Below are 23,951 nucleotides of genomic sequence, written 5' to 3'. Positions count from 1 at the left end.
CCCGTTCCCTTGGCTGTGGTTTCGCTAGATAGTAGATAGGGACAGTGGGAATCTCGTTAATCCATTCATGCGCGTTATGTTATGTCTACTAGGAGGCTTATAACATTAACGATAGAAATTTCAATTTTAAATCGCACATTACTCATAAAAATTAAAATAATATGGTTTCTAATTTGTTTATATTTTGAGGTTGTTATTTTTTCTCGAAGTTTAGCATTTTATTGTAAAGGATTACATTCATCCTACTTAGGGTTTACGAGTTTATGCACCAGTGATTTCTCATGTAATAGTCCTCTGTGAGAAATGGTTCATTTCTCTAAACAAAAGACTAGTTTCGTTTTATTAGGCTAGATGTTTAGTGTTAAGATAATGCTTGATTTATGTATTACTTTGCTGGTATTTACTTGTGTATTTATAATTAAATAATAAACCGATAATAATAATAATAATAACTAGCCGAATATTTATTTTTAATGTATTTATGCTACAGAGTTCATCCAATCCATATTTTTGACAAAACTATGTATGTATGTGTGTGTTTGTCCGCTTATAACCAGAGAGCCGCTGGACATATTATCATCAAACTTAGCATATAGCCTTAGGGCCACCATAAGAATACATAGGGTTCTACGCTTTCCCGGGTGCTTCAGCTAATACTATTAAAGTGAAATTTAAGGGAAATTCGTGGGGTACTTTCGGCGATATTTTCCTGGGGACAATTTTCTTCACCCCCATCCCTAAAATCGAGAACATATGATCGTCTGATATTAGACGCTTGTAATTGAATATTAGCATGTATGCTTGCGTCTTACAGAGCATTCAATCATAATACAGTTTAGCTATTTAAATTTGGACTTGGGGAAAGTGTTAAATTTCGGGATACAGCTAGGAATGTCTAAATGTCACGATGTAAGTTCGTTTGTTTAAGCACAAAACTGCAGAAAGGGCTATCTGTTCTATGCCCACCACGGGTATAGAAACCCGGTTTTTAGCGTTACAAGTCCACAGACATACCGCTGTGCCACTGGGAGAAGTAAGAGTGCACGTGCCGCTTTTCACCCACGTAGACCTTAAACCATTTACCCCCTGTGGTCTTTCTGTCATAATAGCACCTACCCAAACTGTTGACCTAAAAGTTGTTTTCATAATAACTTTTGTTACATTTTAACTAAATCACCAACGAAAGAGCGAGTTTTATCATCAAAATTTTCATTACTCGTGGTTCATTACTAACTTAGAATGACCTAATTTTTCAACTCTGTTACGGCTACAGCTAACTTTAATTTCAGTAACTTTCCATTAGGGAAACAACTATGTTGGAATACATACCAAGCTAGGTATTTTTCGCCGAATTGTGAACGTGCCAGACAGGCTAATGATAGGCTATCGGAAGTTACCGTATTTGAGTCTGTACTGTATATCCAATGAAACCGCAGAAAGAGTCACACTTTGGGATTGTGGGTGCCCTAAAGGAATTGGGATCATTTTATAGTATACGACCAGAAAAGAGTAGCCAACATGTTGATCGTGGGTGATATTGATTAGACGCCCTTTCTCTAGTTTGTTAGCTAAACATTAGGTACAACTATGTACGTGTAGTTTTGTGCGAAAGTCTGAAACAATTATTTGTTTCCTCGTACTTTTATAAATGTGATTTATTTCGCTGTGAGAGAATAAGAAGAGTAAGATAGAGGTTAAGGGTCACTTTTGGAAGCGGGCAGACTAACAAAGAGCAACATTTTAAAGTTAAAGTGAACTACAAGCTAGAATAGTGAAATTATCTTCTGCGTGGATTGAGCTATTGCACAGTATGTGGTTTAATCGAGAGGCATTTTTGGAAGAAAATGAAACTGTGTGTGTGTGTTTCTAAGTCTTTACGTTATTTCTGACCCTTTTGGTGGCTTAGGGTAATCGTGGTGGCTTATAACGCGAAAATTTCTTGGCTCGATCCGTATGATGGCGACAGCTTAATTTTCATACGATACTTTATGATATAAAGATGGTATTAAATGGAATATTGTAACTGTTATTCTAATTTTTTTGGTGTAAAATTCTTAATGATATAAAACTTGGATCCCGTTTCGTATCCATCTACGTATCTTGCGAACAACACTTAACAGTAATAATACTATACATTACATTAAAAGTATATAGGTGATATAACCACCACCATATTGCAATGGTGAAAGTTCGTGTAAAAGCTAGAGCGTTGAGAAAATTCTATCGGACATGCATGATCCAAACGGAAGATGGAATTGTGGGTCAGAGGTAGCGGTATTTTAACACCTTTATTTTATGTCAGGATATTAGAAGTTACAACTGTTTGCAGACAGCGAAAGGCAGTGAAGTTGAAACGTTTTAGATCAAAGTTCTCAACTTCTAAATCCTACTTTAATTCTTGTAATGGCTAACTAGCTTGACATTAGCTTTAGGATCGTGTTTGATAGATGCAATATCCACAACGCCTTTGGGTATTGTGACAGCAGACGTTTTCCGTTATGCGTTAAAAGGTAATGACAGGACCTGACAATGGACAGATTCATTTTGTTTTTTACTTGTCTTATAATTCTTATCTTTGTTTCGTTTTTATGTATAATACCTGCTATATTTTAAACCAAAAGTTTTTGGTCACTACAAATAGGTGTCCAAATGTTTAAAGAAGCCTTTCGTTAAAAAAAAAGATAATTCTGTTTAAAAACATATTATATTACTCAATATTTGAAGAAACTGGAGTGAAATTAATTAGCAGAGAGCAAATGCGTGTTAGAGCCGTGGGAGCGTTGTAATATGACGGTGAATCTTACTATTCGTTGGTAGAAGAGTATTCCAAGAGTTGACGGTGAGTGGTGATGACTAGCTGCTTTCCCTCTAGTCTTACACTGCTAAATTAGGGACGGCTAGCGCAGATAGTCTTCAGTAGCTTTGCGCGAAAGTCAAAACAAACCAAAAACAATCCTTTTAGTGTTGCACCGATAAATTAGGGAAGCTAGCGCAGATAGCACTCATTTAGCTTTGCGCGAAATTCACAACAAATCAAAACAAACCATCACTCACTGGTGGAAGATAAAGTATTAGCTCTAGGTATTCTTTTGCTGATAGTTTTAAAACTATTCCACTTGTATTGTTTATAATAATAAAACAGCTGTAATTTGTGAACGATTTACCATTATAACTGTATATGTGAGGTTTTTACAGAAAGTTCTTTTTTCCTTTTGCGTGCGGACGTTGTTGTTTTAGTCTTAACAGAATACTTCATGTATGGTTATTTTTTAAATTACTTCTCAAGTACTTAACCTTCGAAGCCTATTCCACTTCTTCCATAACTACAACTTTTAATTACTTTATCAAAGGTTAATCCATGAGAAATCTGTAAGGTGCCGTTAGCAAGCTAGACTGTAGATTCAACGGTTCCTGGTTTGGATCCCTTTGCCACTTTGCTAGAATATCCATAAAAAAAACGAAAGCGTGTTAGTGATTGAATTTAGTAGTGTAGTTAAAAATCATGGTGAATACTTCTTTGCACAGAAGCGGTGCACGCTAAACCTAACAACCGATTCGGAATATCTAGCGATGTTGCCATCCTCATCTTTTGTGACATATTTCGTATTTTCAATGGTATCTTGTGTTGGACGTGGACTAAATTATCACATTAGACTCCAGACGATAAACCGTAATTGTTCGTAATTTATAACTGATTATAATGAAGACAGTGAGTCAGCAGAACCCGCCGTCTACGTCAAATAACATGATTGTCTGTCTTCGGCGGCACATCGGGGATGTGAAGATGGCGCTTTCGAATGCTAATCATTAAACTACTGACGATAGTTTTATTTGTTTTATATTTCTGTAAGCAAAACTTTAAGTATTACATACTTTAACCACCTATTTTTATATCATAATGTCCCACTCCCGAATATTTTATGAAGTGAAGAGGATACAAATTTTGCATGTTTCGGAAGTTCAAGCAGATCTACGTAAGAATTATCTGAATAATCCAACCCTAATTTCGAACGGATGGACTAGAGAGAAAGTCAACAGAACTCTTGCTAACTTCGGCTACTCTTGTTTGTCAGTTATAACGTAACCACGGCCTTAAAGTGTAAAGTGCGTCTTGGAAGTAGCAGGACTCAAACCATGAACCCTTAGATTCTCAGTATACCAAGCACAGGCCTTTACAATTTTTGAAATGTTAGTGTTATAATTATCTTAACACATTTTCTCAAGTTTCAATTGTTAAATATTAACATTATTGAACATTAAATAGATTTTTTCCGAAATTTTCAAAATGTTATTTTATGCAAATAACCGGTTATTTTGTGTGTGTTTGTACTAGTTTGGTATTCCTGTAGAAATAAACGAGTTTTTATGTTCATATTTACTATCTTGTAGAAAGAGTCTCGTCGATTAATTTGTTTTTTTCTTTGTGATGTTCTGTGTTTTTTTTTGTAAAAAGAGAAATTTGAACTTGTCTCAATGTATAGTAATTTCAACTATTCTTTTCAAAGTATCGTATTAAATAAAATATTTTACTACGGCTCTCATAATATCAGTGAGACGTTTTTTGTTAGTTTATCCAACACGGTGATACACTAGAAACAGAATATCTTTCTCTCCTGTAAACACCAAAATAATTACACACGTACTTCGCGACTAGAGAATAACCATTGTTAGGTTTGGATGAGGAAAGAACTAGATTTGAAATAGAAACTTAACTACGCATCGGGCTAAAGTCCAAGAAAAACTCCCACGAGTTGTGGTTGGATTATAATATAATGGCGCACTTTAACACCATTATATTCTTTCTAGTTCATCTGTGCTGATGATCAGTGTTGACAAAACTATCGTTTAATATTTAATAGATTGACAAACTGATGGAAGATTTTTCACACTGTCGTTTTAACAAGCCCTTTCAGTTTAGCGCCTAAACCTACGTTTGAGAAGGTAGTAACCAAAAAAAGAAAAACCTTTTAGCAGTTAGATGCTTATTGTTGTCTTATTTTTATTAAACATCAAAAGTACTTTGCTTAGTATACATACTTATTACTACATTACAGAAGTTACTGGTGAAACTTTTATGAACATAAAATATTCTAACAGCGTAAAAATGTTTCAAATAGACCAGAATTTATTGATCATGGCAAGTAATCCATGCAATAAAACGTAGTTTAACTGAAAATGATAGAATAAGGAAAAATATACGTAAAGGACTTGAAAACTACTTTAATGATTTGCGTGTGGATACTAATAACTGTGTTTATTGTTAACCCTCTCACCACAACCAAGTTTTTCTGAGGTTTTAATGAGTTACATTCAAAATGTAAACTACTAATAACTACGTAACTAATAACCCATATTTCAATAGTATTTAAGTTTTAAGTTTTTAAATTTGCAAGACAGTATTAAAAAAATGAATTTCTCCAAGGAGTGTGTGTGTTTTCTCATAGAAAAGCCACATCGGGCTATCTGCTGAGCCCACCGAGAGGAATCGAACCCCTGATTTTATTTCTCCAAGTGTGAGAAATATAACATTTTCTCTCTATGTATCCCTCCTTCTCTAATTTATTGACCACCTTTCCAAGAAGTACAAAGTATTATGGCTTTACCATTTTACTATGATGTATTCTAAATTTAGCTGTGTACCATATACTTTAATACCTGAGATACCACGAGTTTTCCATTTTTGTAGAACACGTTGTGAATGTAATCGTGCATTTTGTCATTGTACCTGGAATGTTACAGCACTTCCCTTCATAAGTAACACTTCCTGAATAAAATTGTGTGCCTTGTGTTTGAGCACCTGTGGTATAACACGACTTTTCCGTTGTTGTGTAACACATCTTGAATGTGGTCGTCTATTAGTTGTTTCAGATATCAAGGTTTTTAAATCGCACACGTACACAGGAGAGCAGATAGCCTGAAATTCCTATTTTTGTGGTGTAAAAAATAGATTTATGTTCGTGTGAACTTACCGCATCTTCTCTTCGCTGGTTGAATAACACTGGATAACAACAACAACAACAACATAGTATCTGCTGCTATAAAAAAACAAACGAACAACATTTAAGAATATATAATCTACTTCCTTTAATAAGTTTCTTTCATGTTTACAGCATGAAAAACAGGAATCAATGGCTTAGTGTTCCTATTATGCAAAAGTACAGCTTTCAGTGTAACTTTAGATGATGCTCAGTATCCAATTCTTCCATTAGTTCATCAATAGTTGTACAGAAACACAAAACAGAAGCAAGACTTTGATGGCGACTTCAGTAAATTGAAACCCTTGTCCCTGAAACTCGTAAATTCCATTTATCTGAACGAGAGCCAAGAAGATCTCCATGTTACTTTGATAGAGACAAACCACGAATCAGATAGTTTAACTATTCTTCTATGATCAGATGAAATAGTTTATGTTGAGGTGACAGGAATAGAATTATTGGATAAAAATGGTTTATTATCTTCTTCACTGGATAACTCTTCTGTTTCTCAATTGGCCAGTGGACGTGGCACTTGAAAGCCATCACCTTGAGATACGCGTTTCATTGCAGATGCAATATCTGGACATTTAACGTATTGTTTAATTTTCCTGAATATCCAGAAATATTAATCATACGAAACTCGCAGTCAGATGATATTTGGGATCACGTCGTATTAAGGGAATTGCAAATGGTTTGCGTATTCTCTTCTTATTCAGCCATTGTATCAAGCCAGATGTACAAACTGTTCAACACACAGATGGAGCCAAATATTTTTCTTGGTCAATTAATTTCTGAAGTATATCAAACACGCGTTAGAATTGACTTTAACAGGTTCACTTTTATTAGACAAACTATATCTGTTAAATTTATCAACCAAAAACTACTCCCAATATTCTCGTTTAATATTCATTGAATTTATTTACTAATCTTACTGAATCTTCCTCCCTAGAGTAACTAACATTATTTTTATCTGCAATTTCATTAAGGAAAGTGTTTTTGTTTTGAGATCAACAATACATTTAATTTATTATTTTACGATCTATTTACTTGAATAAATTTAACTTGTCCTTGCAATAATTTAGTTATCCTTTTCTAATGAAATTTGTCTGCATGTTTCTGTGAATTTTTAAATATATTCCTCATCCAAACTTATTTTTATAAATTTTACATGATATCCTTCAATTTCGTAATTAATTTAAAAATACATTATGATCCAAGGCCTTAATTCTTACATTAATTTATCTGTTAGTTAGTTCCTCTAATTCATTTGCACAATATTGAACTGCTATATTAACTTCCTTCTAATTTTTTATATTTTACCAATTTAAATATTTTTAAAATATTTAAAAATTTAGATATTGTACAAATACTTTGAAATAATTGTATATTTTGCTTTTTGAGTTGTCATATTTTTCTGTTTTCTGAATCCCAAATCAACGTATAGGTAACTAAAAATGATCCATTACTTTTAATTTTAATTACACAAGTTAGTAAATTTTTATTATCTAATTTACTTACAAATAGATGATCTAAACACGTTTTAAAAACAATTTGTTACCAAATAATATGTTAGAAATCCATTGAATTTACAACTTGCATACATATTTGAATGATTTAGTTTTTATAATGCCGATATATAAATTATCTGTCATAATATCTGACATCAGTCAGGATTATTGTATCAGTTTTCAAATTAGTTAAATATGGAAACACCAGAAAATAGAAATTCTTATATTGATGTTTCCATTAATTACTTGTATATAAAAAAACAAAATTTATTCCTGTTCCTGTCATAAATATCTTGTATTATCTTTATTTACATTCTTTATTATGCAAAATATTAATTTCGGAATTTATATTGATTCTATTCTAAGCATGCTCAATATTTTCCATATCAGAATCTTTCACAAAATTTGCACCATGCTGAATGTGAGTGCTTAAACAAAAATTAGAGTATGTCATTAGGCATAGTTAAATAATTAACAGTTTAACTCGTATTTTATAAATACTAATTATTTTCAATTCTCATTGGTTCATCTGTTTAATATTTTCTAATATAATCCCTATTAGCTTTAATTCCTAGAAATTAGCAGCTTTTTCTTTTTGCAACGCCTTAATCTCATATGGTAGAGCATATTTTCATTGTTAATTTATTATTATTATTTCTGCAGCTTGATACTGTGCAATAGTATCTATTGTAATAACTCCTTCCTTGCTTTCCAGTTCTTTATTTATTATTACTCTATCTTTTGTGATCAGAACTGCCTAGTAATTGGTGTTATTTTACTTTTAATTCTAACATGTGAGGTGCTTGTATATTCTTATTTCCCTATCGATTTTCAGTGCATGGCTATTTGGTTGACTATTTAATCCATACTGTGTAATCTCAGAAACACTTTCCGTTTATTCGTATTCCTAATTTGGTTGTGTGTTTAGTGTTTCTGTGTTTCAGATACCATTGCTTATCTGTTTTTATGTAACATCTTTAATTTAGTTGTATGTTTAGTGTTCTTGTACCTGGAAGACCACGAGGTTATGTTCTGAAATTGTTTATTGTTTCAACTGTTGGTTTCACAATCCTGAACGTTAAAGAAACATTTAAGAACGTACATTTTAGTATCTGCCACATGAGCCAACTGGGCATTTTGATATAATTTAAAAACATAATAATTTCAGAAAGGTTTGAGATGTATTGATTAGACAAAACGAAAACGTGTGGTACTATTTTCGAGGTCTTGGTCCCAGGACCAGGACCGTGATCTGACCTGAGACCATAAGAGACAATATGTAGAAGTTAATTTGCAGAGGAAAACGATGTAGAAATGACACATGCTTGAAATTTCCTAGATGTAGTTGTTAATGTGATGGATTAAGTGTAACGATGAACTAAACCATGGGTCCAGATCGGATGAAGGAAGAACTTGTTTGAAGATGTCTCAGTTGATTTGACAAACCAGCTGAATCACAGATTCATGAATTGGTTAGTGGACTGATAATAAAATATTAAAAAACAACAGTCACAGCAGTATTTATATCTTCGAAAAGGGAGATTGGAATTATCTATATGAAACCATTAATTTCAATATTTGGTGAAGCCTACAGAACAGTATGTGTTTGTTTTTCATAACAAAGCCACATCGGGCTATCCGCTGAGCCCACCGAGGGGTATCGAACACCTGATTTTAACGTTGTAAATCCGAAGACTTACCGCCGTACCAGCGAGGGGCACAGAACAGTAAGACCCAAAGATGTAGTGTCAAAGTTAAAGCAGATGCACCACAAGATGATTTTCCTAGTGATTCTCAAATTAAAAATACCATTTCTGTAAGGAAGAATAAATATAAGAATGATGGTATAATTCAGTGTGTAACCAAATAGTATAAAACATATACAGATCTCATAATGTGATATTTTCATTTATATTTAGTTTTTCGTCTTTGAAGTTGTTTTGAGATTCACTGATCGACATATATCGAAGTAATCTTATTGACCGACCATCTTAGGCTCAGAACTAAAATGTTCTGGAGTTGGCTCGTGTGGCAAGTCTTAAGACATTTCTGACCCGTGTGCTCACAAGTTGAGTCAGCAGTGAAATGACTTGTACATCGCACAGCGGCAGGTCTGAGGACTTCCAACCCTGAAAACCTAGTTTCGAAAACCGTAGTGTGCAGAGCACAGATAGACCATTGTGTAGCTTGTTGCCCCCCATTTTATTTCAAAAACAGTGGGGATCCTGATCGCTTATCTGCTGTTTCATTCTAGGGGTCCTAATTCCTTACCTAAATCTGTCCTTAGTTGGGTTTTTGCTTCTTTTCTTTTTTATTTGAGGCGGAGGAAGGTGACATGAGTAATAGATATGCACATTTTACAATGCAATTGATAAACGTTTCTTGACTGAATATAAACGAACGGTTTTCCAGACAATTAAGTTTCTTGGCTGATTATAAGCGACACATTTACCAGACCATTAGAATATTCTTACACGATTTTTGTAATTTTTTTTTAATCATTGGATAAATTATTATTATTAGCTTCAACCATAAAATTAAAATCGAAAGATAAAATAAATAAAACGCACATGTCTAAGCCATCGTTATGTACAAACAATTAGAAGAAATGTACAAACATCTAGTGACTTTGGTCTGTGCGTTAAGTGTGGTATAAAACAATATACGACCCATTTGACGTGTGGTTACCTAATGTGTTCATTATATTTAATTTCTCAATCTAAAGCCGTATTTATAAGCGTGTTCCCTAGTGGGACAACGGTATATATTGGAATTTACAATAGTAAAATCAGAAATCGGGCGTTCGATTTTCTTTGGTTGACACGGCAGATAGCCAGATGTGGATTTGCTATAAGAAAACACTTATAAGCGCTAGCGATTCACCTGGTATCTTAGTGTTAAGACTTGGTTCGTGCCATTTGTTACCATAAATACTTGCTATTAAATCCGGTTTTCAACAGTGTTAAAAATACCCACCAGTTGAGAGAATAACAACAACATAACGTTTAATTCTCATAAGTCTTTAACAGTATTTCTATCTTTAATCAAGATATTTAACAAATTTTCTAGTTCTAATTAAGGTCCTTAAGAATATTTTATAGTTCTAATCAAAGTATTTAACGAATATTTTCTAGTTCTAATCAAGGTATTTTACGAATATTTTCTAGTTCTAATCAAAGTATTTAACGAATATTTTCTAGTTCTAATCAAGGTATTTTACGAATATTTTCTAGTTCTAATCAAGGTATTTAACGAATATTTTCTAGTTCTAATCAAGGTATTTTACGAATATTTTCTAGTTCTAATCAAGGTATTTAACGAATATTTTCTAGTTCTAATCAAGGTATTTTACGAATATTTTCTAGTTCTAATCAAGGTATTTTACGAATATTTTCTAGTTCTAATCAAGGTATTTTACGAATATTTTCTAGTTCTAATCAAGGTATTTTACGAATATTTTCTAGTTCTAATCAAGGTATTTTACGAATATTTTCTAGTTTTAATCAAGGTATTAGATAAGGAGTGTTTTCTAGTTTTAATCAAGGTATTAGATAAGGAGTGTTTTCTAGTTTTAATCAAGGTATTAGATAAGGAGTGTTTTCTAGTTTTAATCAAGGTATTAGATAAGGAGTGTTTTCTAGTTTTAATCAAGGTATTAGATAAGGAGTGTTTTCTAGTTTTAATCTAGGTATTAGATAAGGAGTGTTTTCTAGTTCTAATCAAGGTATTAGATAAGGAGTGTTTTCTAGTTTTAATCAAGGTATTAGATAAGGAGTGTTTTCTAGTTTTAATCAAGGTATTAGATAAGGAGTGTTTTCTAGTTTTAATCTAGGTATTAGATAAGGAGTGTTTTCTAGTTCTAATCAAGGTATTAGATAAGGAGTGTTTTCTAGTTCTAATCAAGGTATTAGATAAGGAGTGTTTTCTAGTTTTAATCAAGGTATTAGATAAGGAGTGTTTTCTAGTTTTAATCAAGGTATTAGATAAGGAGTGTTTTCTAGTTTTAATCAAGGTATTAGATAAGGAGTGTTTTCTAGTTTTAATCTAGGTATTAGATAAGGAGTGTTTTCTAGTTTTAATCAAGGTATTAGATAAGGAGTGTTTTCTAGTTTTAATCTAGGTATTAGATAAGGAGTGTTTTCTAGTTCTAATCTAGGTATTAGATAAGGAGTGTTTTCTAGTTTTAATCAAGGTATTAGATAAGGAGTGTTTTCTAGTTCTAATCTAGGTATTAGATAAGGAGTGTTTTCTAGTTTTAATCAAGGTATTAGATAAGGAGTGTTTTCTAGTTTTAATCAAGGTATTAGATAAGGAGTGTTTTCTAGTTCTAATCAAGGTATTAGATAAGGAGTGTTTTCTAGTTTTAATCAAGGTATTAGATAAGGAGTGTTTTCTAGTTCTAATCAAGGTATTAGATAAGGAGTGTTTTCTAGTTTTAATCAAGGTATTAGATAAGGAGTGTTTTCTAGTTCTAATCTAGGTATTAGATAAGGAGTGTTTTCTAGTTTTAATCAAGGTATTAGATAAGGAGTGTTTTCTAGTTTTAATCAAGGTATTAGATAAGGAGTGTTTTCTAGTTTTAATCTAGGTATTAGATAAGGAGTGTTTTCTAGTTCTAATCTAGGTATTAGATAAGGAGTGTTTTCTAGTTTTAATCAAGGTATTAGATAAGGAGTGTTTTCTAGTTCTAATCTAGGTATTAGATAAGGAGTGTTTTCTAGTTTTAATCAAGGTATTAGATAAGGAGTGTTTTCTAGTTTTAATCAAGGTATTAGATAAGGAGTGTTTTCTAGTTTTAATCAAGGTATTAGATAAGGAGTGTTTTCTAGTTTTAATCAAGGTATTAGATAAGGAGTGTTTTCTAGTTCTAATCAAGGTATTAGATAAGGAGTGTTTTCTAGTTTTAATCAAGGTATTAGATAAGGAGTGTTTTCTAGTTCTAATCTAGGTATTAGATAAGGAGTGTTTTCTAGTTTTAATCAAGGTATTAGATAAGGAGTGTTTTCTAGTTTTAATCAAGGTATTAGATAAGGAGTGTTTTCTAGTTTTAATCAAGGTATTAGATAAGGAGTGTTTTCTAGTTTTAATCAAGGTATTAGATAAGGAGTGTTTTCTAGTTCTAATCAAGGTATTAGATAAGGAGTGTTTTCTAGTTCTAATCAAGGTATTAGATAAGGAGTGTTTTCTAGTTTTAATCAAGGTATTAGATAAGGAGTGTTTTCTAGTTTTAATCTAGGTATTAGATAAGGAGTGTTTTCTAGATTTAATCTAGGTATTAGATAAGGAGTGTTTTCTAGTTCTAATCTAGGTATTAGATAAGGAGTGTTTTCTAGTTCTAATCTAGGTATTAGATAAGGAGTGTTTTCTAGTTCTAATCTAGGTATTAGATAAGGAGTGTTTTCTAGTTCTAATCTAGGTATTAGATAAGGAGTGTTTTCTAGTTCTAATCAAGGTATTAGATAAGGAGTGTTTTCTAGTTTTAATCAAGGTATTAGATAAGGAGTGTTTTCTAGTTTTAATCAAGGTATTAGATAAGGAGTGTTTTCTAGTTCTAATCTAGGTATTAGATAAGGAGTGTTTTCTAGTTCTAATCAAGGTATTAGATAAGGAGTGTTTTCTAGTTTTAATCAAGGTATTAGATAAGGAGTGTTTTCTAATTTTAATCAAGGTATTAGATAAGGAGTGTTTTCTAGTTTTAATCAAGGTATTAGATAAGGAGTGTTTTCTAGTTTTAATCAAGGTATTAGATAAGGAGTGTTTTCTAGTTTTAATCAAGGTATTAGATAAGGAGTGTTTTCTAGTTTTAATCTAGGTATTAGATAAGGAGTGTTTTCTAGTTTTAATCAAGGTATTAGATAAGGAGTGTTTTCTAGTTTTAATCAAGGTATTAGATAAGGAGTGTTTTCTAGTTCTAATCTAGGTATTAGATAAGGAGTGTTTTCTAGTTTTAATCAAGGTATTAGATAAGGAGTGTTTTCTAGTTTTAATCAAGGTATTAGATAAGGAGTGTTTTCTAGTTTTAATCAAGGTATTAGATAAGGAGTGTTTTCTAGTTTTAATCAAGGTATTAGATAAGGAGTGTTTTCTAGTTTTAATCAAGGTATTAGATAAGGAGTGTTTTCTAGTTTTAATCAAGGTATTAGATAAGGAGTGTTTTCTAGTTTTAATCAAGGTATTAGATAAGGAGTGTTTTCTAGTTTTAATCAAGGTATTAGATAAGGAGTGTTTTCTAGTTTTAATCAAGGTATTAGATAAGGAGTGTTTTCTAGTTTTAATCAAGGTATTAGATAAGGAGTGTTTTCTAGTTTTAATCAAGGTATTAGATAAGGAGTGTTTTCTAGTTTTAATCAAGGTATTAGATAAGGAGTGTTTTCTAGTTTTAATCAAGGTATTAGATAAGGAGTGTTTTCTAGTTTTAATCAAGGTATTAGATAAGGAGTGTTTTCTAGTTTTAATCAAGGTATTAGATAAGGAGTGTTTTCTAGTTTTAATCAAGGTATTAGATAAGGAGTGTTTTCTAGTTTTAATCAAGGTATTAGATAAGGAGTGTTTTCTAGTTTTAATCAAGGTATTAGATAAGGAGTGTTTTCTAGTTTTAATCAAGGTATTAGATAAGGAGTGTTTTCTAGTTTTAATCTAGGTATTAGATAAGGAGTGTTTTCTAGTTTTAATCTAGGTATTAGATAAGGAGTGTTTTCTAGTTTTAATCAAGGTATTAGATAAGGAGTGTTTTCTAGTTTTAATCAAGGTATTAGATAAGGAGTGTTTTCTAGTTCTAATCAAGGTATTAGATAAGGAGTGTTTTCTAGTTCTAATCAAGGTATTAGATAAGGAGTGTTTTCTAGTTCTAATCTAGGTATTAGATAAGGAGTGTTTTCTAGTTCTAATCTAGGTATTAGATAAGGAGTGTTTTCTAGTTCTAATCAAGGTATTAGATAAGGAGTGTTTTCTAGTTCTAATCAAGGTATTAGATAAGGAGTGTTTTCTAGTTCTAATCAAGGTATTAGATAAGGAGTGTTTTCTAGTTCTAATCAAGGTATTAGATAAGGAGTGTTTTCTAGTTCTAATCAAGGTATTAGATAAGGAGTGTTTTCTAGTTTTAATCAAGGTATTAGATAAGGAGTGTTTTCTAGTTTTAATCAAGGTATTAGATAAGGAGTGTTTTCTAGTTTTAATCAAGGTATTAGATAAGGAGTGTTTTCTAGTTTTAATCAAGGTATTAGATAAGGAGTGTTTTCTAGTTTTAATCTAGGTATTTAACATTATTTTGTCTTTGTAGACTAGGTTTTTAATATTATGCAATTTTTAGCATACGTTTTTATCATAGTTTTACAGGTTTAACCTAAAGAGGTTTTGCGTTATTTTACAGTTTTAACCTGCGTTTTTAACATTAATGGCAACGAGGCCTAGTAGCAACGTGTTTTGGGTTAGTGTTGGACAGTTGGCATGCGACATGCAATTGTGTCCATGAGAAACACACTATCCCATTTGTTCCAGTCATGTTGTCCAGAGTTGTAATTGCACCCATTTTAAGTATAAGTAATATTAGTTTGCATATTTGACTTTTTTTTTTTTAGTTTTATCCATATTTTGAAAGTTGTTTCGCGGTTTTAACCTGGGTCACGAACGGATTTTACTTGTTCGAGAATAATTACTGTTAATGAAAATATTCAAATAATAGATACTTATGCAGTCTATAATTGTGTTTTTGATTCGTTTTATCCTGACTTGTGTTTAATCGAATTACCTGTTTATACCAGTTTGATAAAATGATGAATAAAGAAATCCCTTGATTGTTTGAAACTAACAAATCTAGAATACAACTGACGTGGACTAGAAGATCAACTTAAATTGGTAAGAAAGAAATTTGTTGCAGTTTCTGTTTTAACTCCGGCTCCCCTGGTGGATCTATCCTGAGCAATAGATGAAATGTGGTATGGGATAGAACAAGATAAATAAAAAAAAAACATGGAGACGAGTTAGAGTAGGATAAAGTAAAAATATTTCTTCTGTATGAGTAACATTAAGCAATTAGTGATTGTGTTTTCTGAGTTGAAACACTTTTAAGTGACATATAACTGGGAATGTGTTTTTCTAAAAAAAAAAATGTTTGAATGTTATTATTTTTTACTATTAAAGACTTTGTCACTGAAATTTATTTCTCTATTTTTAGGTTTCGTAGAGATATTTTAAGCGGATTTCCAGAGAACCATGAGTGATTCTGTTTCATGGATTAACAGTCAGGTGGCGCTTAATGAATAACTTCTTACTGTGTCGATTGTGTGATAACTCTTTCTTGATTGATTCATCAATGCACTGTTTTATTGGTAACCTCCAGTGGCGGCTTAGCGGACAAGATATAAAGAGATGTAGAATTTATAGTTTCATAATAACTTAAAATGAATTATTCATTTTCACCCCCTATTGAGTGTATTTAAAGATTCACCCTGAAGCGTTTGGGCACACCCAACTCCACAGCTACTTCGCCACAAAAGCTTGCTCACACGGTGGCGCTATTCGAAGCCGTAGGTATGACAGGCTTGGAAAAGACGGACAAACTAGGCACTGGTACACCCCCTGCTCCACCATCGCACAGTGCTACTTCCCCAAGTCACCTAATTCATCAGACACCGCTCTTTCAAGATGGATACTCGCTCCCTCCGCCATCTTTCCAAAGTGTTCCTAATGAGGCCATGTTTACAGGAGGAGCTATACCTACTCAGTGTAACATGCACAGAGCACACTCCAGATCTATGTCATCCCTACCCCCTGAGCCTTTCATGATCATGCGTAGTAAGGCTTTAAATCGAAGGGTTACCATCAACGTAGGAGGAGTGAAACACGAGGTTCTTTGGCGCACTCTAGAAAGGCTTCCACATACTAGACTTGGCCGTTTGAGAGAGTGTAATACTCACGAGGCCATCATGGAACTTTGCGACGATTACAGTCTGGTGGACAACGAATATTTTTTTGACAGACATCCGCGGTCTTTCAGTTCAGTGCTTAACTTTTATCGTACAGGCAAGCTCCATCTGGTAGAGGAAATGTGCGTGCTGGCTTTCAGTGACGACTTGGAATACTGGGGAATTGATGAACTATATCTGGAGTCCTGCTGTCAGCAGAAATATCACCAGCGGAAAGAGCATGTGCACGAGGAAATGCGCAAGGAGGCGGAATCACTCAGGAAAGGGGAAGAGGAGGACTTCGGCGAGGGACGCTGTGCCCTGTATCAGAAATTTCTGTGGGACCTTCTTGAAAAACCAACTTCGTCTCTAGCAGCAAGAGTAAGTCATGTTGCACGTTTGTTTGTTCTTTTTGTAATCACGATCTATTTTTATACCGAGCCGCAGGTATAATTATTTGTAATTATTTGTTACAAACCAAGAATCATTGAAAATTAAATTTCTATAAAATGCTCCTTCATTTGCCAAAGAAGCTAATTAGGTTTCCAATTATTCATATTCTTTTGTTTTTCAGGACTCCTTGTCTTGAAGACATAAGCTGTAAGCTTAAGCCATATAACCTAGAATAATGGCCTCTTGTAAACAAGTCCTGAAGTGTTACCAACTGACCTAACATGTATCAGTAAATGGTCATAATCATCTGTTAATCAACCATGGCTAAGAATAAATCACCATTTAATCAGTTGTTTGTATTTCTTATTCCTCTTTATTTTCTAACATTCACATACATTAAACTAAGTAGGATTTGAACGTGGCCTAACTTACCATTTACCCTGTTCTTCATTAAGTTACGTCCTGTTTCACCTATGTAAAAGACAATTGGTACACTTTATTTTATAAATGTTTTCTGGTGGGGTGGGTTCGTTATACAGTTTTTTAACGTGTGTTTAGTTTTCCTTCCATGTGTGGAAACGAATCTCGGCGTTACGTTAAGGTTTTGTATTTATGTGCAATTATTTTCCAAATTTCTAATTGAGGTATGTTAATATTTTCTGTATATGGGAAAGTACAAATGATTACGTTTCCTTTTGTTTTGTGGAATTTGATTGGTTAAGTGCTTCTTGTCTGTTTTTAAATTCGTTAATAGTTTCTGTACCTGCTGTAGTAGGGGAAGTGGTTAGGTAACTGTATCTAAGCCTAAATTAATATAAAATCAAATATTTAAAAATATATTCGTACCGTTTTATTTTTTAACAATTCTATATGTTAAAATTTACTTCCATAATAAACAGAAGAAAGTCCACACTAATCGAACGAGCCTCATAACACGAGTCATCATATCGCTGGATACAGGTTGTACTATAGCAATATGGAGCCACAGTTCTTTAGGAAGTTGTTTGGTTCAGCTTGTTGTTATATCGGAATAAACTGTAATACGCTAGTCATCGTTCAGTAAGTACTGCACAAATAATTGACTTTTTAATAAATGACTTTGTTCGGGTACTTGCGAGTTGCGTTTCACAGTATCGAGCAAAAATTGAATGTTTATTAATTTTGAATATTTGAATATTCAGGTATTGAATATTTGTTTTGAATATTACCTCAGCTTGCAGAAGGGCACTATCTGTGATATTCATATCTAATTTTGAGCTGATGAACTAAAGGGAAATCATGTAGTGAAGGGTATGAATCGCCAACGCTTCATCTGCACTAATCAACAGTGAGATTTGGATATGGTCTCGTAATTAGTTTAAGTAGACCGTGAACCCAATCGTTCTTTGTTCTTGTTCCGCACGGTGAGACTGTTTTTTGTTTATACAAATGTTGGGCAGATAACTGTTCGATGAAACAGGTGTTATCTAATGACCAGATGTTTTCTCTCGTGTGTCAACTCAAAATTAGGGAAGAAGATTCACAGATGGCCTTTCCGGGAAAAGAAAACACACAACAAAATGAAAGGATTTCTCGTTCTGTGGTTAAATTCTGTTTCGTACATTTTTAAAACTAGTTCAAAATTTCGAATAAATATCGATGTATTTTTGTGAGTAAAAACAACTATGGTTAAGTATTTGCGTCAGGTGTTTTGCTGAGTTTTGACAATGAGGAAAGGGCGCTAGTATCGCTTTGATGGTAAAAGTGTAGTCAAAATTCTTCATAGACCGACGAATAAAAGGAAAAGCGGGCTTAGAAAACATTATTCCGCATTTTGTGACAAGCTAATCTCGTTAACAGCAATCACAACACTAAATATTTTTTAGCAAACTAACTCAAAATTATTTATGAGACTTCTAAGGAATGACGAATTTGATTGTAGATAAGGTGATTCGATGGGTTCATTACGTAAGGTTTGGTTTGTTTTGAACTTCGCAAAGCTACACGAGGGCTATCTGCGCTAGCCATCCCTAATTTAGCAGTGTAAAACTAGAGTAAAGGTAACTAGTCATCACCACCCACCTCCAACTCTTGGGCTACTCTTTTGCCAATGAATAGTGGGATTGACCGTCACTTATAACGCCCCCACGTCTGAAAGAGCGAGGATGTTTTGGTGTCACGGGGATTCGAACCCGTGACCCTCAGATTACGAATCGAGTGCCTTAACCACCTGGCCATACCGGGCCTCATTACTTAAGGACTTAGACACTACTTTGCGGTGTATGCGGTAAAAGTAATGATAGGAAGCAGTTATTCTCTCTTTTTGCAAACACTTGAAATATTTCAAGAACATAAACGTATTAACAAATATGTGCTTTATTTTTACCCTCATCCAGTGAGGATATTGCAATTAGGCCCAAATGTGTTTCTACTCGCGTATCTTAAAAATTAATAGGCCGATGTACATGAAACTTTTACACAATATGGGAAGTGAGTAGGGTACAACTTTCCCTAAATTTGATTCGGATCCAGTTACGGATTTGGATTTCGGGCCGCCTTGAAGCAATTTTTATAATGGAAAGATAGGACATTTTCGTGGTTTTTGGTTCACAACTCTCAAGTGTGATCGGATTTGTATCAGATTTCATGTTCACATTGAAGTTGATATAGATTGTTGACGATTCTGGTTCTGAGAAGGATTTTCTCAATTTTGAAAGTAAAGTTTCGCGTTATACAACATTAATACATGCAATCTCGAAAAGGAACGTGGGAACGAGGGTATGAATTTACTTTTATTGCTCTTCTTTCATTTTGCATTCCTAGATTTTACACGAAATGATTAGAAAAATAATAAAAACCCTTCATTTAAACATAAGGCTCTTGTTTTCTTCTACATTTGGTAACGCCCTGGATTTAGGAGTTAACGACTCGGCGTTTGAATTTCGAGGGCACACTTTGAAAACAAAATTGAAGTGAAACTCAAAGAAACTTCGTGTTAGTGTAATGATGCAAAAAAATGTAAGTCTAAAGAAACAGCCTGGCTGTGCAAGAAAAGATACGTGATATCTCCAACTAAACAGATTAAAATATATAGCAAACCTTTCTATAGTTGGTGGTTTGCTGAACCTTATAACAGTGCTGGTTCGTCTCGGCGGAATATATTCGCAGCAGCGAGGTTATCGCTTGTATTGCAGGTTCTTAACTTTTTTTAGTGAGAATTCCATCAGATAAATGAGAAAATTATCTAATTTTCGGACACGGCCTGGGAATGCTTTCCCAACGCTGCTATCATTCTTTGCTTAAACTGGTTCTACCATATATAAGATAATTTACACACTTACAAGCTTACCATTAATTACGAGAAGTGGCAATAAACCTGACCTCGTAATATTTTCTCAGAACAGTGTGCTTTAATAAATGAAAGCTCTGCTAGGAACAGATCGGTCGTGGCTTAGAGGTCAGCGTGTCGTAACTGTGAACCTGAGGGCTCACAGTTCTCGTCCCGTTATCGAAAAAACACGTTCAGCGCTTTAGGTCCGTAGGTGAGTTATGAGAATGACAGTCAAATTTAACTATTGGCTCGGAAAGAAAATAGCCCAAGAGATGGTCGTGGATGCTGGTTTAGTAGCTGCCTTACTTCTGGTACTTTGGTTTAATATTAGGAACGGCTATATGTAGATAAACCTAGTGATGACTTGTGTGAAAATTCGAAATAGTAAAGTGTAAAAAATCCGATCATTTTGACTTTAATGTCGTGTGACATCAAGAGCAGTTTCACTTGGTTGTTCTCTTCAAGTTGGGGAAATTAATGAACGCAAAGTCATGATACAAAAGCTTAGTGATGTAAGTAAATCGAAGTGATAGAGCCCAATATGGTCCTTGTTTCATGAAATTTAAAGCTACTCTGAATGTACATAATTGAATTTGTCACCTTTGATGCATCACGTATAACAGATTTAGTGAATACATTTATGAAAGTTTAATTAGTTGACGACAGTTTTCGGTGATAAGTTATTCACTATATTTCGATTCAGACGAATTTCTTTTGGTATCATTCAGAATTACAAAAAACCCAACGAATTTGTTTAGTAATCGGTTAATAAACAGAAACATTTGTAGGTAGCGTGCTTGTTTCAAACATTTTGTAGTGTTAACCGTCTTCCCAGCAGTTCGTACAATAACGCAGTTGGCTTCCATAATTGTTAGTTAGTTACTTAGGTTTAGGCATTACGGTAACAAAAAAAAAAAGTCCATTTAGTTTATGATAACTGCGCATTAACATATATTGACGAGTGGAGCAACTGGCATCATAAATTAGACTAAAATGTCTGAATGTTTTTATGTTTCTCTCTTCATAACGCCGTTGTGGTTCGTGAAGTCCTACCTTCATGCGATAAATCCTTTACAAAACTATAGCACCCTACGAACGTATGTTAGGTATTCTTTCAACGAAGTTTCAGGCTTCAACGTTGTGCCTAAACCGTTCACGGGAAGCATTTTTCTGTATAAATCCTCGAGAAATTTACCTGGCACATCCAATGGTGAACTCATAAAGTAAAATAGGTTTAAGAATATACATACAGGGTGGCTCATAAGTCCCTACCCATACATTTATCTTGTGTATCCAGTGTATCTGTGTGCTGTCCCTCATTTTCGCTGCATAATATTATGCGACGCCATGTTCTGTGAGACATTTTCCTCAACATAGCAGGGGTTATTGTTCTAAATGTCGCGGTAACAGCTGCCTTCAACTCATTAGTATTATAACTAATATGGATGGGTAGGGACTTACGGGCCACCCTGTATAATAACTTGGTAACTGCAATGATAGAAAACAAGTTTTCTAAGTCAGTGTTGTTACCCTCTGTAGTGAGTACTTACACTTTCTACCGTAGAGTTGCCAGAAATATACTAAATTCTGATCTATACGTTTCACATTTCTTACGGAATAGTGAATTTTTCCGTTTTCTTGCAAAATTTATTTTATTTCGTATTCGAATAGTAAAGCCTATTAAGTAGTAGAATCTTTACCGTATGCTACTAGTAGTAGCAACATAAGTAGGCTTCGTTTGTTAGTGGGTCATATGAAATGTAACTGATGTCGTATAGTGTCAATTTATCGAAAACCTGAGATTACGAATATAATATTACGAAGTTTTCACTTTATTGATTTTTTAATCCAAAGTTTTTACCAATTACAGCAATACTACTTTGCTAGAAATAGAGTTAATATCAATTTATTAGATACAATCTTTTTGTTCTGAAACATAGTTTCCTGTTGAACCAAAGATTAACACGTTTACGTATTAACCCACTTTAACTTACGAAAGACCAGGCTGTTTTATATGAAATGTCGGATTTTAATGTGCAAATTTGAAACCCGATTTTTTAGTGGCTGAAGTAAAAGCATTATCGTAAATTGTTCATTTCAAGCTCACTTTATTGTTATTATTTCAGAAACTAAATCATAGTTACATTGATTGTTGTCATCATGGATAGAAATTGATCTTCGTGTAATTTTCTTTTACGACTTTAAGCTTGGTTAAATTGCGGCGATAGCAACTCAATATCATTCACGTACTTCGTGAGTGCACAGCTAAGTATTTATATAAGAGACTTCACTCTGGTGTCACAAGTCTTTAAGATGAACTTCTGGAACGCCCTCAGACAGCCATTACAGAGGAAGAATTTAAGGCTTTAGTTGAATCAGATACCTGACAAACTTTGAGAGAACTTGCTGACAAACTTAATGTTCATTATTTAACACTTTCCAGACATTTTGAAACAATTGGTAAAGTGGAAAAGCTCGTTAAATAGGTACCTCACGAACTGATTGAAAACCATCAAACAAGACGAGTTGAAACTTGGTTCAACTCGTCTTGTTTGATGTATGATTACAAAACTGCACAGTGACTTTCCGAACACCCTGTAAATACTAAAATCAGCTCTTTACCCTAAGAAGCTTATAATCAGTGTTTGGTGGTTGTCAGCAAGTGTGATTCGTTATTCATTCTTAAACCCCGGAGAAACAGTCACAGTAGAGACATATTGTTATGAACTTGAAGTTATGCGTCAAAAATTGTCATGAAATTATCCAGCGATAGTCAATCACAGTGGACCCATACTGTTTCATGACAATGCTCGACCTCGTGTTTCACGTGCTGCTGTCCAAAAACTAAACGAACTTTAGTGTGTAATTTTACCTCACCCACCACATTCACCATACCTTTCACCTACAGATTATAACTTTTTTATACATTTGGACATATATTTAAAGGGAAGAAAACGTTTGCAAACCAAATGTCAATTGAAAGTGCCTTTTGAAGACTTCATTACATGAAAGGAAAATTAAAATCTAATTTCATAGTATGAAAAACTTTTTTCAGTGTCTTTACAACGCAGACATCACAGAAGGTGTTGACACTGTTGGAGTTTTCTTCTAATTTATTTGGAAATTAATTCATTATCAGTTGTAAAAAGAAAAGAAAGAAAAAAAAGCAAAATACTGAAATTATCTATTAGTGCATTAATGAACTTAAGTATTGCGTTTTAACAGTAAAAATTCGCTTTTCGTATTCTTTTTAAACCTAAGCCTGACACAGGTGATTAAGGCACTCGACACGTAATTCGAGAGTCGCGGATTCGAATGTTCTTCACATCGAACATGCTTGCCATTTCAGCCGTGGGGGCGTTATAATGTTGCGGTCATTACCACTATTCGTTGGTAAAAGAGTGGCCCAAGTGTTGGCGGTGAGTGGTGATGACTAGTTACCTTCCCTCTAGTCTAACACTGCTAAGTTAGGGACTGTTAGCGAAGATAGTCCTCGTGTAGCTTTGCGCGAAAGTAAAAAAACAACAAAAACAAACTTTTCAAACTGAAGCCTAAATATGTTAAAATAGAACTTTTTAAACTCTAAAATCGTAAGGTAAGATATTCGCTCTTCTGTTGTTTTTTATTCTGAAACAGGTCAATAAATTTCTTTTCGAATCGAGTATTTGTATACTAACCAATTTTAAGTTTTGTGAGGTGATATGAAATAACTTTTAAGTTTTCGAAATAGCCTTAACAAATTTTGGTAGGTGTACACGGTTCGCCACATTTTCGAAAACAAAAATGGGATTGCTATGGCAAATAATCATTCTGTGAATTTACAGAATAAATAATATTCCGTATACCGTATATCCATTGATAA

The 23,951-nt window shown here is 33.5% G+C and overlaps 1 protein-coding gene across 1 annotated transcript in view; it reads left to right on the top strand.

Annotated features, from left to right (window-relative positions):
• The window catches only part of LOC143237949 (potassium voltage-gated channel protein Shab-like), a 112,188-nt gene that overhangs the window by 2,076 nt on the left and 86,161 nt on the right, over nucleotides 1-23,951 (top strand). Inside the window, exon 2 of the mRNA XM_076477723.1 lies at nucleotides 15,657-16,767. Coding sequence (XP_076333838.1) covers nucleotides 16,015-16,767 — 753 coding nt within the window. The 5' untranslated portion in view covers nucleotides 15,657-16,014. The remainder of the gene's footprint in view (nucleotides 1-15,656; nucleotides 16,768-23,951) is intronic.

The sequence above is a fragment of the Tachypleus tridentatus genome, chromosome 13, assembly GCF_004210375.1.
Source record: "Tachypleus tridentatus isolate NWPU-2018 chromosome 13, ASM421037v1, whole genome shotgun sequence".
In the NCBI taxonomy this organism is placed as follows: Eukaryota; Metazoa; Arthropoda; class Merostomata; order Xiphosura; family Limulidae; genus Tachypleus; species Tachypleus tridentatus.
This window is presented reverse-complemented; position numbering and strand designations above follow the sequence as displayed.